The sequence below is a fragment of the Salvelinus sp. IW2-2015 genome, linkage group LG4q.1:29 (genome assembly GCF_002910315.2).
Source record: "Salvelinus sp. IW2-2015 linkage group LG4q.1:29, ASM291031v2, whole genome shotgun sequence".
Lineage (NCBI taxonomy): Eukaryota > Metazoa > Chordata > Actinopteri > Salmoniformes > Salmonidae > Salvelinus > Salvelinus sp. IW2-2015.
Window position 1 is genome coordinate 72,402,530 of NC_036842.1, and position 16,411 is coordinate 72,418,940.

Below are 16,411 nucleotides of genomic sequence, written 5' to 3' on the forward strand. Positions count from 1 at the left end.
GGCTTGCAAGCCGAAGAACACCATCCCAACCATGAATCACGGGAATGGCAGCAGCATGTTTTGGGGGTGCTTTGCTGCAGGAGGGACTGGTGCACTCCACAAAATAGATGGCATCATGAGGTAGGAAATTATGTGGATATATTGAAGCAACATCTCAAGACATCAGTCAGGAAGTTAAAGCTTGGTTGCAAATGGGTCTTCCAAATGGACAATGATCCCAAGCATACTTCCAAAGTTGTGGAAAATGGCTTAAAGATAACAAGGTCAAGGTATGGGAGTGGCCATCACAAATCCTGACCTCAATGCTATATAAAATTTGTGGGCAGAACTGAAAAGGTGTGTGAGCAAGGACGCCTACAAACCTGACTCAATTACACTAGCTCTGTCAGGAGGAATGGGCCAAAATTCACCCAACTTACTGTGGAAGCTTGTGGAAGGCTACCCAAAACGTTTGACCAAGTTAAACAATTTAAAGGCAACGCTACCAAATACTAATTGAGTGCAGGTAAACTTCTGACCCACTGGGAATGTGATGAAAGAAATAAAGCTGAAATAAATCATTCTCTCTACTATTATTCTGACATTTCACGTTCTTCAAAAAATAAAGTGGTGATCCTAACTGACCTAAAACAGGGAATATTTACTTGGATTAAATGTCAGGAATTGTGAAAAACTGAGTTTAAATGTATTTGGCTTAGGTGTATGTAAACTTCCGACTTCAACTGTATGTGTGGAGTTTGTAGTTCAGATTATTTGTTTGCTATATGTAATTCATAGGCTAAGAGCGCTTCATTAACTGTTAATTCGATTGTGGGATTTAAATAGTGTGAGAAGGCAACATTTTTTGGTGAAAATCACAACGGGGTACAATATAAATTCTAGCTAAATTCTTCCATATAAAACAACTTGTTGCATTGAATTCACTTTTTCAGTTGCAATTTGCTTTTACCACATGTACAGATTTGCATGATATTGATAAAACAAACCAGGCTTAATTTTAAGGTAGGCCTACTGTACTTTTATTTTCGTAAGAGCGGGTTAATCATTCATTTTTGGTAGGCTAACTTTACTTGAAGAATTGCTCTTAGCCACTCTGTGCTTTTGTCTTGAAGCTACAATGTAATTAGTGAAACCAACAGACGGGAAAATAAACCCTTTAATTGTCTGCACATCTTGCATTATTCAAGAGTGTAATATGGTTTGGTTGCATTATTCAATATTATAAACTGGGTTGTTCAGGCACTGAATGCTGAATGGCTGACAGCCGTGGTATATCAGACCGTATACCATGGGAATGACAAAATATTTATTTTTACTGCTCTAATTACATTGTTAACCACTTTTTATAATAGCAATAAGGCACCTCGCGATTTGTGGTATATGTCCAATATACCAACGCTAAGGGCTGRATCCAGGCACCCTGCGTTGCACATAAGAACAGCCCTTAGCCGTGGTATATTGGCCATATACCACACCCCTCCGTGCCTTATTGCTTAATTATAAACTTGGTGGTTCGAGCCCTGAATGCTGATTGGCTGAATGCCGTGGTWTATCAGACCGTATACCATGGGTATGACAAAACATTTTATTTTTACTATTCTAGTTACATTGGTAACCAGTTTGTAATAGCAATAAGGCACTTTGGGTTTTTGGTACTGTATATGGATAATATACCACGGCTAAGAGCTGTGTCCAGGCACTCCGCATTGCACGTGCTTAAGAACAGCCCTTCGKTGTGCCTTATTTCTTAAGTGTAATATGTTTAAGAGGAAAAGTTTGTCATTGTTGAATAGTTTGTGCTTACTGGTTACTTTGATATTTATGGTAAATTTGAGCTACGTACCAAGAATGTCGCATTGCCAGACAACGAAAGGCAAAGATGTAATGTGATTTGAAAAGTAGATATCTCTTTCACCACCCCGCTCCTCACTCTCCTTCATATCTCGTAGTGGGAATGGGGCCTAATAGCATATTTCCCTTGATCTTGAAGAGTTCGTGGTCTTTTTTTTGGTATTTTGCTGAGTCAAGTGCAGTCTACTGTGGCTGTCTAACAAGTGAAAAGACTAAATAAAATACTTTTTTTTAGCTGATTTTTGCCGTGAGACAAGTCTGTTTCAATCTCCAATCTCTCTAATCTTTAAAGCGTTGAACGTTTTGCAGCTTACATCAGTGAAGATGCAACTTTTTAGAAAGAAAAGCGACTGACTTTTGTTGTGCTTTATGACAGTTTTGTGTCACTGATGTTCATTGTCTTGGTGACATGACGAGGCTAGTTTTATTTTTGGTCATGAGTTTTGGAATATTTTTACCTTTTGAAATGACTTCAACCAATGGCCTGATACAAATCCAAACTATTTAGAAAAACGACTGCTTCTGAAAGTTACTAAATAAAGATTTACCAGGAACTCTGGAATTACATTTCTGGGAGAGAGAAAAGATAAAAGGTTGTTAGAACGGCAACTCTTGAAAGTGTTTAACAGAAATCCTGTTAATGACTTTAAAATGGCTGATTAGCCCCAAATGATGTATGGAGACCTTTTGGGGGGTTAGCAAAGCACACATTTTTGTGCTCTTTTGAAAATGGCAGCTAAATACTAATTTACTTAACACAGCTCGTTACGTTAGTGTGAAGTTCATTTCAGGCCTTCTCTCAAAAACCTAGGCAGAGGTTTTTGGTTGTTAGCTACTGTAGCCTAAATCATCTCAACAAAATCTCCAATTTACACACCACAATTTGCTGAAGATATGAATGACTCATAAATCATCTGATAACGATAAAACAACGTTGTATGATGTAGGTGTTTTCAACAGCATTTTCAACACTGTAAGCAGGGAAAATCCTGATGCATTCATTGCATGTATTTTCCATAAGGAAAATGTTGACCACAGGAATGCTGAAATGACAGTGGTAGGTGGCTGGGTGGTTTCCATAAAAAAGTAGAACAGTGTTACGCCCTATCACATTGGGGTCCTCCCCCCAGGAAGTGAGTCAGCAGCCAGTGAAGGAAAGCTCTCAGGAGTGCAGTTTACCTTGGCCCATACCATGGAGAACACTGTACTGTGTGAGTGGGTCAGTGGGAAGGGGAAAGGGGGATACCTAGTCAGTTTTACAACTGAATGCATTCAACTGAAATGTGTCTTCCGCATTTAACCCCATCCCTCTGAATCAGAGCAGTGCGGGGGGCTGCCTAAATTGACCGTGATGATTGTCTGAGAAGCAGGCCGAACCTTATGGACTCAAATTGTAAAGCAGTGTCGTACTCATGCAAGACCATTGTAGCTCAAAACATAAATTCTCTGAGAATGTAGTTTTGGCATAGAAAAGGCCTGTATTGTTACAGTGATGAAGAGTCTCTCTGTGTGTGTGTGCGCAGCCTTTTGATCAGGAAGCTAGACTGAGAGAATGGCCTTGCTGTGCTTTTTGGGCCTTTCTCCAAGCTAGGTCCCAGAAGATGTTTCCTCGCTGGTCTCCAAAACAAAGTGTCCAGTGTCCAAAGCGGGTTCTCACTCACTGTGCCAATAAGTGGGCTAAATGGCTTAATTATTATTCTAAATGTGTGTCCAATGACCCACGCCTGACAGGGTAACCTAGGGAACACAGGAAGGGCTTAACATTGGCCAACATTTTACCTCAAGCACAAGAAGGAGATCGTATTTCTCGTTTGGATGTTCATTTGAACCCCACCGGCTGCCATGTATTAAAAACACGTTCAGGTTCAAATGTTTTAAAAGAAGCAGTGCCAGAGTAGGTAGAAAAGTTGTTACTTTTGATGTTGTATCACGACACTTTCATGTTTTGCTAAATCCTCCTCATCTTACGGTCTTTCATGGCTCCAGCCAAAACTGTGTGCATGTTTATTTTAGATTTTTAATGCGTTATGATTCTTAAACTTACGCACCTGTAGAAAACACTCTCTAGTACTAATGGTTATTATGTGCAGTCAAATTTAACCCGCAGTACTTCTTACACTTTTCTTACACTTTTCTTTCTGGCCAAACTGATTTAACAGCCAAATGTATAATATAATAGGACTGAAACGTGTTATTTGAGAGGCTATTTTCTAATGTCATGCATCCATTCCCATTGCCTTTGAGCAGGCCGGGCCTAACTTCTGGGTGGATAGATTATGAAATGACAGGCTTATCAACACAGCTCCTTATTGAGGTGTACAGTCGGGAGCTGCTGCTGTGGCTTTGTTTTAAGACTGCTCTGGATTTGCTACATGGCTGCTCAAAAGTTGTTCAAATGTTTGATACTACTAAATCCAAAGATGTCTGGCTATTTGTATTTTCCAAAAGAGTAACATTAACTATGCACWACATCATTTTTACAACATGATTCTGGTCCAGAATGCCCTGCACTTATTTTCTTTATACTTTTATTATTTTCAGTTCCTTGTTTTGCTGCCCTTGTATACACACAGAGCCACTGTGGTACTGTAGCTTATTTATGATGACTGACATTTACGGTGTTGTGGAGACAAGTCCATGTGAAATACAGACTATTTACAGAATACAGATCTATGAATGACATTTCTCTAAGATGATGATGATGCTCCGTTTGTCACGTCTCCTCCATGATATGACGTTATTAACTGCAAGTCTACACTTGCATATTTCTGTCTCCTCAACAGTTATTGTCTACTTAGTGAAAACTATTCTACCCAACCATGTGTTTTCATGACCGGCTATGTTGTCAGCAGCCATGTATGACTAAGAGGAATCCTTTTAAGTTCTAATGGTATTCTTCTTGTTGCTACCATGTTGTCATTTGGTGTTGCTACCATGCTATGTTGTCTTAAGTCTCTGTGTAGTGTTGTGGTGTCTCGCTTGTTGTGATATATATAGCCATCCACCCACGCAGGAGGCCTTTTGGTAGGCCATTATTGTAAATAATAATTTGTTCTTAACTGACTTGCCTAGTTAAATAAAAATAGCCAAAACCTAGCCATGTTTTTTTTTTATGTCCTTGCGCATTCTGGTTCTTAGCAATCTCTTAGAATGGCTTTTGTGTCAGAAACCCAGTAATTATATTTTCCTGTGAAACACTGAGCCGACTGACGATAAAGTGTTGCATATTTCTTAGCAGGAATTTCCTCCCCTCACTTCCTACCTTTTCAGACTCCATAGTTAGTTTTTTAAATGTATTTATTCTTTTTWATTTTTTTATTCATGACTTCAAAATCTCTTAAAAGCTCTTGCTCTAGTGATGTGGAGATTACATCTAAGTAATAAGGTGTAAGTAGACCTACAAGCCTATACCTATGGCCAGCAGTTTTTCCCGACCACGGCTCAGTTGGTAAGAGCATGGCACTAGCAATGCCACCGTCATGGGTTCCATCCCACAGGGATCACATACAAAAAATGTATGCACTCACTGCAAAGTAAGTCAGTCAGTGGAGGCTGCTGAGGGAAGAACGGCTCAAATGGAATGGCATCAAACACCTGGAAACCATATGTTTATTGTATTTGATTCCATTCCACTGACTCCGCTCCAGTCATTACCATGAGCCCTTTCTCCCCAATTAAGGTGCCACCAACCTCCTGTGAAGTCAATAATAAGTGGCATGTATTGCCTAACCCTAGTGGGTCAGGAAAAACTTCTATCCCTTAATTAAATACAGCTTAATGGTTCATTGTCCCTTTTCTTTCTCCCAGGGTGCCCACTGAGTGTTGAAGATGATGTCTGATGCCAGTGACATGTTGGCAGCAGCCTTGGAGCAGATGGATGGGATAATAGCAGGTAAGAATATCTGTCTCTGTCACTGCTGCGTTGGCATGCTGAAGAACAAGGACTGATCTCTCAGCATCACATTCACTGGCGCAACACTATCGGAGTTGGATAGTTAGACCTGGGACTGTGTTAACAAAGAGTCTGAGTAGGAGTGCTGATTCGGGATCAGTTTTGCCTTTTGGATCATAATGAATAAGATTATATCGACGGGGGCGGAGAGCTGATCCTAGAGCAGCACTCTTCCTCTGAGACACTTGATACATACAGAAATTCATTTACAGTACAATATGCCTTTCTCAATGCTCACTGAAGGATTAATGGTCATACCCGGCCCAACCAGTGTAGCTCTGCAACACACATTTCAAGAGGCAGAAGAACATTTTTAGACTGACTAATTAACTGTGAATACCAGATCATTGTGATGATCACACTCTCAGGCTAGTTTGAGCAAGTACTATCCCCTCATGTCTCTATCCCTAATGTTAACTGTTTTTGATGATCATGTTTTCAGGCAAGAACTGTTATGGCAGGCCATTCCCTAAAGTTCTTCAAGAAGTGGACATTTCCCATTGTGGTTTGATAGATGAATTCAACATGTGGCAGTTAAATGTAGTACTGTAGCTGATGGGGATAAATGTGAAGCCCATTTCAGAACTGCAAGCCCATCTCAGTACTTCAGTATGGCTGTATTAGTACAGTAATGTTAATGCACAGAGTCAGCATAGACAAGCTTTAAGGCTAATCTTATTTTCAGCATTGGGTTAATTATAGGCCTGACATTTCAGTTAACTGTCCGATCACATGTCTGTTTCCCAAGTAACTCTAGCCTTTCTTCTGTCCTCATTCAAGCTCTTTCTCTCTCTCTTGTTCTCTCTTTCTCTTTCTGTCTCTTTCTGTCTCTCTTTCGCTATCCCACTCTTTCTCTGGCCTGTAGCTGTGTTTCCCTGTAGAGTCTTGTGTGTAAATGAGCTAGATTTCCTCACTTGTCGTGTCGGCTAGTTCCTGTAATGAGGAGCAGTGACGTAATGGTATAACCGAGAGTTGTTTTCACTCTACTCTAGAAATGCAGGGCTGTTGTGAACCTGTTAAACATTGCACAGACTGTCCTCTTTCTTGGGCTAAAATACAACATAGTCATTTGATGAAGTTATACCATTTAATAGACCTTATAAATGACTGAACTTCTTTCATGGGGAGGCTAACTGCAAATAGAGCATATTTCTCCATCTTTAAAGTATGGAAACTGTTTAATTGAGTGTTTCCCCCCCCCAGGCTCCAAGGCTATGGACTACTCCAACGGGCTGTTTGACTGCCAGTCGCCCACCTCTCCCTTCATGGGCAGCCTGCGGGCGCTGAACCTGCTGGAGGACCTCCGGGGCGTGCTGGAGCTGATGGACACAGAGGAGAGGGAGGGCCTGCGCTGCCAGATCCCTGACGCCACCGCAGACAGCCTGGTGGACTGGCTGCAGCAGGGACACCTGATGGTGAGACCAGTCAAAAGTAGTGCACTATATAAGGAATATGGTGCTGTTTCAGATGCATCCTCCCACGATGTTGATGATACATCTCTGTGGTTGAATGTACTGTATCACAGTGTGTGGACTGCAAAGTCTTCCTGGTTTCGCTGGTGCTAAAATGTACTTTATCTAGCACCTTCTCAAAGCCATGTGTATGAAATCCTTTGTCATATCTAGTGACTAGGGAGAGACACACACATCTGTGATGAGAGGACTAAGAGAATGTCAGATGTACTGTAAACCCACCTGGGAGACGACTGTTGCATTCATTTAAAGTTCATGTTCAGCTCCGATGACATCCCTCATCACATTAGTCTCCACAGCGGTGTCGTGTTACGGCTGGTGTTTGTCCAGACATGTCACGGAATGTGTAAATATAGGCCTGCTGTTGCTGTGGTGATTTACGGTGTGATAAGGTTAGATCCACAAAGGGGACCTCTGTTGTGGTGTCCCTCCTGTTATTCCCTCCTGTGTCATTACAAAAACAACATGTCTGGTGGGGAATCTGGGATGGTACGTTGAAGAGCTCTACTGCTGTTTAAAGGAGAAGAATGGTATGAGGGTGAAAGGAGAAATATGGTATGAGGGTAAAAGGAGAAGTATGGTATGAGAGTGAAAGGAGAAGTATGGTATGAGGGTGAAAGGAGAAGTATGGTATGAGGGTGAAAGGAGAAGTATGGTATGAGGGTGAAAGGAGAAGTATGGTATGAGGGGATACATTATCAGAGACATTTCCTGGTCAGTTTTAGCAGCAGGGTAGTAATATATAAACCCTCTAAATATTGGTGAGGGGAAATGTTGGTTGGGGTTGAAGCTCCATTGGGCAGCTAGAGGATCTTGCTGTAGAGCAACCAGCCAGCACACCCTTTTCAAAGCTTAACTGGTAAAAACGTTGATTCTTTGTGCCGACTAATAGTATATGAATGATTAAGCCTATATATTTTGCTCTGTGTGTGCTCTCCGTTCCATTCTGTTTTACAGCAGATATGTTTCTGGAACACTGAGTTCAAACTAACTATGTGAAGCCCATCTGGCCATTGATCATCTTGTTCGCAGTTCTTCAGCCTGTCCTCGCTTTGAATGTTAGAAGAACACCTCTAATATGAGTCTCCAATGTCCACGAACAGGTCCTCGGTGGTTACAAAGCAAACATCTCGCTGAACTCTTAGGGTATGGTGTAGTCAATAAGCTAAAAGCCAGGGTTTGTGACAGACCGCTGTGAGAAACAAACCATTGATGTGGTGGGAACCAACTGCTCTTGCAGAGACCACTGGATCTAGGATCTGGGCCAGGGAAATGCCAGAGCCTGTGTGTACACCAGTAACTCTCTGCTGAAACCCACTCTGTGTGTACACTAGTCTCTTCGACCATTTAAGTGTTTGCAGGCAAAGGAAAGGGCAAATGCAACATCAATCACAACAAGCTGTCACTCGAAAGACTCTTGTGCGATATGTTGTCTGATAATTGTCCGTGTTTAAGGCACTTCAAATATGCCGTGTTCACCCTAGGACATACTCCAGTGTACCTCAGTGTTCACCCTAGGAACACTCCAGTGTACCTCAGCGTTCCACCTAGGACATACTCCAGTGTACCTCAGTGTTCACCCTAGGACAAACTCCAGTGTACCTCAGTGGTCACCCTAGGACATACTCCAGTGTACCTCAGTGTTCACCCTAGGACATACTCCAGTGTACCTCAGTGTTCACCCTAGGACAAACTCCAGTGTACCTCAGTGTTCACCCTAGGACATACTCCAGTGTACCTCAGTGTTCATCCTAGGACATACTCCAGTGTACCTCAGTGGTCACCCTAGGACAAACTCCAGTGTACCTCAGTGTTCACCCTAGGACAAACTCCAGTGTACCTCAGTGTTCATCCTAGGACATACTCCAGTGTACCTCAGTGTTTCACCCTAGGACAAAACTCCAGTGTACCTCATGTTCACCCTAGGACATACTCCAGTGTACCTCAGTGTTCACCCTAGGACATACTCCAGTGTACCTCAGTGTTCACCCTAGGACAAACTCCAGTGTACCTCAGTGTTCACCCTAGGACAAACTCCAGTGTACCTCAGTGTTCACCCTAGGACATACTCCAGTGTACCTCAGTGTTCACCCTAGGACATACTCCAGTGTACCTCAGTGTTCACCCTAGGGACATACTCCAGTGTACCTCAGTGTTCACCCTAGGACAAACTCCAGTGTACCTCAGTGTTCACCCTAGGACATACTCCAGTGTACCTCAGTGACAAATGGTGCCACAGCATCGATCTTTAGCTTGATCTGACTTGATCTTGACACATTAAGCACTGAGCATGTCGTAAAGCTTTACCAGTGTAATAGCGGCTTCATCTCAGAACACAAAACCACCTCTTGTGTCCACGCTGTCCAGCTACTCAGACTGTAAAACATAAATGTTCATCAAGTTATATCACAAAATACTATTGGAGGATGTATGTTAATACTCACAGACCAATCCCAAGTGCCACTCTTTCACTGACTCTTCATGTTGTCTTCTCTGTGCCCGCCTGCAGTCCAATGGTCACCACATCTCCATGGGTGGGGACCTCTACCAAGAGAGACTGTCTCGGCTGGAGGGTGACAAGGAATCCCTGGTGCTTCAGGTAGTGTACAGTACACAACAACATGTCATAGCTAGTAGCCATCTTACCCAGGCAGCCTAAATGGCTCATTTAAGGGCGTTATAACAAAATGAATTGTCAGTAAATTACCTTTTTATTGTAATGAAAAAAAATCACTACACTCGCATTAACATCTGCTAACCATGTGTATGTGACAAATAAAATTTGATTTGAACAATTTCACAACAACTACCTTATACACAAGTTTAAAGGAATGAATAAGAATATGTACATATAAATATAAGGATGAGCGATGGCCAAACGGCATAGGCAAGATGAAGTAGATGGTATAGAGAACAGTATATGAGATGAGTAATGTAGGGTATGTAAACATTATATAAAGTGGCATTGTTTAAAGTGACTAGTGATACATTTATTACATCAATTTTTCCATTATTAAAGTGAGCTGGAGTTGAGTCAGTATGTTGGCAGCAGCCACTCAATGTTAGAGATGGCTGTTTAACAGTCTGATGGCCTTGAGATAGAAGCTGTTTTTCAGTCTCTCGGTCCCTGCTTTGATGCACCTGTACTGACCTCGCCTTCTGGATGATAGCGGGCTGAACAGGCAGTGGCTCGGGTGGTTGTTGTCCTTGATGATCTTTATGGCATTCCTGTGACATCGGGTGGTGTAGGTGTCCTGGAGGGCAGGTAGTTTGCCCCGCAGTGATGCGTTGTGCAGACCTCACTACCCTCTGGAGAGCCTTACGGTTGTGGGCGGAGCAGTTGCCGTACCAGGCGGTGATGCAGCCCGACAGGATGCTCTCGATTGTGCATCTGTAAAAGTTTGAGTGCTTTTGGTGACAAGCCGAATTTCTTCAGCCTCCTGAGGTTGAAGAGAAGCTGCTGCGCCTTCTTCACAACGCTGTCTGTGTGGGTGGACCAWTTCAGTTTGTCCGTGATGTGTACGCCGAGGAACTTAAAACTTATTACCCTCTCCACTACTGTCCCGTCGATGTGGATAGGGGGGTGCAACCTCTGCTGTTTCCTGAAGTCCACGATCATCTCCTTTGTTTTGTTGACGTTGAGTGTGAGGTTATTTCCCTGACACCACACTCCGAGGGCCCACACCTCCTCCCTGTAGGCCGTCTCGTCYTTGTTGGTAATCAAGCCTACCACTGTAGTGTTGTCTGCAAACTTGATGATTGAGTTGGAGGCGTGCATGGCCACGCAGTCGTGGGTGAACAGAGAGTACAGGAGAGGGCTCAGAACGCACCCTTGTGGGGCCCCAGTGTTGAGGTTCAGCGGGGTGGAGATGTTACCTACCCTCCCCACCTGTGGGTGGCCCGTCAGGAAGTCCAGTACCCAGTTGCACAGGGTGGGGTCGAGACCCATGGTCTCGAGCTTGATGACGAGTTTGGAGGGTACTATGGCGTTAAATGCTGAGCTGTAGTCGATGAACAGCATTCTCACATAGGTATTCCTCTTGTCCAGATGGGTTAGAGCAGTGTGGTTGCAATTGCGTCGTCTGTGGACCTATTGGGGCGGTAAGCAAATTGGAGTGGGTCTCGGGTGTCAGGTAGGGTGGAGGTGATATGGTCCTTGACTAGTCTCTCAAAGCACTTGATAATGACCGAAGTCAGTGCTACAGGATGGTAGTCGTTTAGCCTCATTAGCTTTCTTGGGAACAGGAACAATGGTAGCCCTCTTGAAGCATGTGGGAACAGCAGACTGGGATAAGGATTGATTGAATATGTCCGTAAACACACCAGCCAGCTGGTCTGCGCATGCTCTGAGGACGCGGCTGTGGATGCCGTCTGGGCCGGCAGCCATGCGAGGGTTAACACGTTTAAATGTTTTACTCACGTCGGCTGCAGTGAAGGAGAATCCGCAGGTTTTGGTAGCGGGCCGTGTCAGTGGCATTGTATTGTCCTCAAAGCGAGCAAAGAAGTTGTTTAGTCTGTCTGGGAGCAAGACATCCTGGTCCGCGACGGGGCTGGTTTTCTTTTTGTAATCCGTGATTGACTGTAGACCCTGCCAAATACCTCTTGTGTCTGAGCCGTTGAATTGCGACTCTACTTTGTCTCTATACTGAAGCTTAGCTTGTTTGATTGCCTTACGGGGGGAATAGCTACACTGTTTGTATTCGGTCATGTTTCCGGTCACCTTGCCCTGGTTAAAAGCAGTGGTTCGCGCTTTCAGTTTCGCGCGAATGCTGCCATCAATCCACGGTTTCTGGTTTGGGAATGTTTTAATCGTTGCTGTGGGTATTCTGTCGCCGATGCACTTTCTAATGAACTCGCTCACCGACTCAGCGTATTCGTCAATGTTGTTGTTGGACGCAATACGGAACATATCCCAATCCACGTGATCGAAGCAATCTTGAAGCGTGGAATCAGATTGGTCGGACCAGCGTTGAACAGACCTGAGCGCGGGAGCTTCCTGTTTTATTCTCCGTCTATAGGCTGGGAGCAACAAAATGGAGTCGTGGTCAGCTTTTCCAAAAGGAGGGCGGGGGAAGGCCTTATATGCGACGCGGAAGTTAGAATAACAATGATCTAGGGTTTTACCAGCCCTGGTAGCACAATCGATATGCTGATAGAATTTAGGTAGTCTTGTTTTCAGATTAGGCTTGTTAAAATCACCAGCTACAATGAATGCAGCCTCAGGATATGTGGTTTCCAGTTTACATAGAGTCAATTAAAGTTCGTTCAGGGCCATCGATGTGTCTGCTTGGGGGGGGGGGGAATATATGCGGCTGTGATTATAATCGAAGAGAATTCTCTTGGTAGATAATGCGGTCGACATTTGATTGTGAGGAATTCTAAGGCAGGTGAACAGAAGGACTTGAGTTCCTGTATGTTGTTATGATCACACCACGTCTCGTTAATCATAAGGCATACCCCCCTGCCCCTCTTCTTACCAGAAAGATGCTTGTTTCTGTCGGCGCGATGCGTGAAGAAACCAGCTGGCTGTACCGACTCCGATAGCGTGTCTCGAGTGAGCCGTGTTTCCGTGAAGCAAAGAACGTTACAGTCTCTTATGTCTCTCTGGAACGCTACCCTTGCTCGGATTTCATCAACCTTGTTGTCAAGAGACTGGACATTGGCGAGTAGTATGCTCGGGAGTGGTACGCGATGTGCCCATCTCCGGAGCCTGACCAGAAGACCGCTTCGTCTGCCCCTTTTACGGCGACGTTGTTTTGGTTCGCCGGCTGGGTTCCGATGCATTGTACTGGGTGGTGGGCAAAACAGAGGATCCGCTTCGGGAAAGTCGAATTCCTGGTCGTAATGATAGTGAGTTGACGTTGCTCTTATATTCAGTACTTCCTCCCGACTGTATGTAATAAAACCTAAGATTACCTGGGGTACCAATGTAAGAAATAGCACGTAAAAAAACAAAATACTGCGTAGTTTCCTAGGAACGCGAAGCGAGGCGGCCATCTTTGTCGGCGCCGGAAGTTAAGTTGTTAGATTACTTGTTAGTTATTACTGCACGGTCAGAACTAGAAGCACAAGCTTTTCACGACACTCACATTACCATCTGCTAACCATGTGTATGTGACCAATAAAATGTGAGGAATTGGTTATACAGCACATACACATCTGGGACCAGGCTTTAATGAACTTGGTGTCATAACTCAACTCCATTACTATGCACCATAATAATGTTTATGTTAATATTGTAATTACTGTCTTACTACACAGGTATAAGAGCAACTTAGTCTTACCCATGTGTTCCTGTGCAGGTGAGTGTGTTGACAGACCAGGTGGAGGCGCAGGGGGAGAAGATAAGGGACTTGGACATGTGTTTGGATGAGCACCGGGAGAAACTGAACGCCACTGAGGAGATGCTGCAACAGGTCAGTTTGGAGGAGAACGGCCCCTGAACATGGGGCTCTGTTGAAGTTATATTATTGTCACTGCTGAACAGCAAAACCAAGCAAGCAAGGCAAGCTCTGTGCGTGTGTGTGTGTTGTCTATATTTAGTCTGTGTTTTGTGGTTTCGCAGGAACTCCTGTGCAGAACGGCTCTAGAGACTCAGAAACAGGACCTGCTGGCTGAGGTGTCCAACCTGAAGCTTAACTCATTTGAGAAGGACAGACTGCACTTTGACTTCAGCGACAATGAGGTATGGAATGGGAGGCCTCTGCTTTAGGATTAATTCTTCTTGCAGTATTTCTCTCTCCCTCTCGCTCTTTCACACACACACACACACACTTTGTGGTTTCGCAGGAACTCCTGTGCAGAACGGCTCTAGAGACTCAGAAACAGGACCTGCTGGCTGAGGTGTCCAACCTGAAGCTTAACTCATTTGAGAAGGACAGACTGCACTTTGACTTCAGCGACAATGAGGTATGGAATGGGAGGCCTCTGCTTTAGGATTAATTCTTCTTGCAGTATTTCTCTCTCCCTCTCGCTCTTTCACACACACACACACACACACATACACACACACGCGCACACACACACGCACACACACACACACACACACACACCCTTACTTGCTGCCTGAAAACTGTGTGGGGAGGGGAGGCTTATGTCATCATGTGTTCAAAGCCGCAGTGTGTTGGGGCAAGTAAAGAGATTGTTCACTGCCAAGAGAATGCCAGTTACCATGGCCAGGGGCACTGGAATTGTGCCTTGTTTGAAGATATGCATGAGTTGCTCTTACACATAAATGTCTGGCATTAGGGTTTTGATAATGGGGAAATGTGAAGATTTGGCTTACCTCTGGTTGTATGGTTGCCAACAAAGACCAAAAAGGTTGTTCATATCTTGTTTACACGGCAGTTCGGAGCAAAGCAGAACAGCTCTGGGATTTCTACTGTCCCTGGAAAGTAGTCCCTCATCACTTGATAAGGTCTCCGTGGGGATCAGTAGTTGGCCTTGGAGTATGTGGGAGAAAATTCTCTGTATAGGCTTCTTTTGATAAGGAAAAGCAAAGCTGCACACTCGAATCGCTTCGATGTGATAAGTCTAATAAGCCGACAACTAAGCTGCCTTCTTCAGGGTTCAAAATATTTATTTTGATAAAATGAAAACCCTGGCCAAGTTTTGATGTATCTTAAGTAGCGCATGAGGAACAAGCAATCTTACTATATGGTTTATCAAGCCATCGAGGTGACTGTTCTAGGACTCCTTTTAACTTTGAGAAATTCTCTGATTGAACAAGCATGTTGTATGCAGCTTCCCTCCTTCCCCAGTACACTGTGGGTAATGCGGTCTTTCTCTCCCCTATCAGGACATGGTTCTGGAGATTAATGAACTGAGGTACAGAGTGACCGAGATGGAGAGTGAAAGACTACAGTATGAGAAGAAACTGAAATCCACTAAGGTGAGTTATCATGTGGTCCTGTGGAGTAGGCCTACCTACACTGCAATATGTAAGCATGAATGATTCATTCTGCGAAAATAAATCTACCTCCAGAAGGAGAACTTTTCCCGATAGCCTATTTCTTCTTTACACATATATCCTCTCTTCTTTCTTTTACTATTTTTCAAATCTTGAGTATCCCCTTCTCCTCCCCCTTTTGCTGTCTTTTCTTTTATATAACATCTGTCTTTTTCTCTCTCTTTCCTTGGCTTACCTCTTTCTCCACCGCTACTAGTCATTAATGGCCAAGCTTTCTAGCCTGAAAATCAAAGTGGGCCAGATGCAGTATGAGAAACAGAGGAAGGAAAACAAACTGCAGGCCCTGAAGGTTGGCTTCTCCCAGGGTTTCTGCTTGTTGCCATCTGATATGGGGTTTTGGCCTTGTTTTTGTGTGGTGTTCAGTTTTTTTTGTTTTTACATATTTCTAGCCAAGATTAAAGGTGTGTTAGCAGAACTCAACTGACTTATCATAGAAAACAATAGAATGATCCAAATGGTTAAATTGATGTGCTTTTTTTGGTGCCGGTGCAGAAAGCTAAGCACTTATACATACAAATTTAAACATATCCTGAAATACACCACTTCCTTTAGGCGACATCCACAAGACACTAATTTAAGCATATAGCATATTTAATGTAAACCACAGGTATGTCTTCATTTTGGGCTTTTGTGACCTCTTTTAGAAGTCTGTTTTTTCCTCCCTCTTTCTTATGGATGAAATGTACTTTCTCTGTTTAGTTTTGAWATAATTAATGCTCGATGTTCTATCCCATGACATTTTGACACTAGCCTGGTCCCAGATCTGTTTGTGTTGTTTTGCCAACACCTGTGGTCAATGGATTTGGCAAGACGGCACAAACAGGCCTGCGGCAAGGCTATTATGACACTGCCATGTAAAATGGCTCCTCCAACACTTGATGAGACATCAACCACCCCAGACCCCCGCACTGACCCCCAAATCCCCACCTCCTCCCTTAGTCACACCTGTTCTGGGTGTGTATGTATCATTGTCTCTGCCTGTCAAGTCAGCATCTGAATGTTTGTGTTGTGGTTTGTTTGTGATGGTGGGTGTTTGGTAAGGATGGTGGTGGGAGAGGGGGCGTTAAGTCAGTGGCCATGTTCCTGGCTGACTACATTGCAGAAGCCTGCCAGATCTCACAACACCTGGATAAGTGGTTAACATATCGGTTAACTACACCATAGTTA

General features: G+C 43.8%; 1 protein-coding gene across 11 annotated transcripts in view; it reads left to right on the forward strand.

The window, feature by feature from the left end:
• Window positions 1–16,411, forward strand: part of LOC111962497 (liprin-beta-1) — a 49,011-nt gene that overhangs the window by 13,971 nt on the left and 18,629 nt on the right. For 7 of the 11 annotated variants that reach the window (XM_070443091.1, XM_070443092.1, XM_023985624.2 and 4 more), the window contains exons 1-3: window positions 14,071–14,184; window positions 15,074–15,166; window positions 15,441–15,533. In XM_070443091.1, coding sequence (XP_070299192.1) covers window positions 15,077–15,166; window positions 15,441–15,533 — 183 coding nt within the window. In that variant the 5' untranslated portion in view covers window positions 14,071–14,184; window positions 15,074–15,076. Of the gene's footprint in view, window positions 1–5,658; window positions 5,744–7,006; window positions 7,219–9,784; window positions 9,875–13,577; window positions 13,692–13,840; window positions 13,961–14,070; window positions 14,185–15,073; window positions 15,167–15,440; window positions 15,534–16,411 lie in introns of those variants that run through there. The other 4 variants (XM_023985629.2, XM_023985631.2, XM_070443095.1 and 1 more) reach the window with 2 other exon arrangements.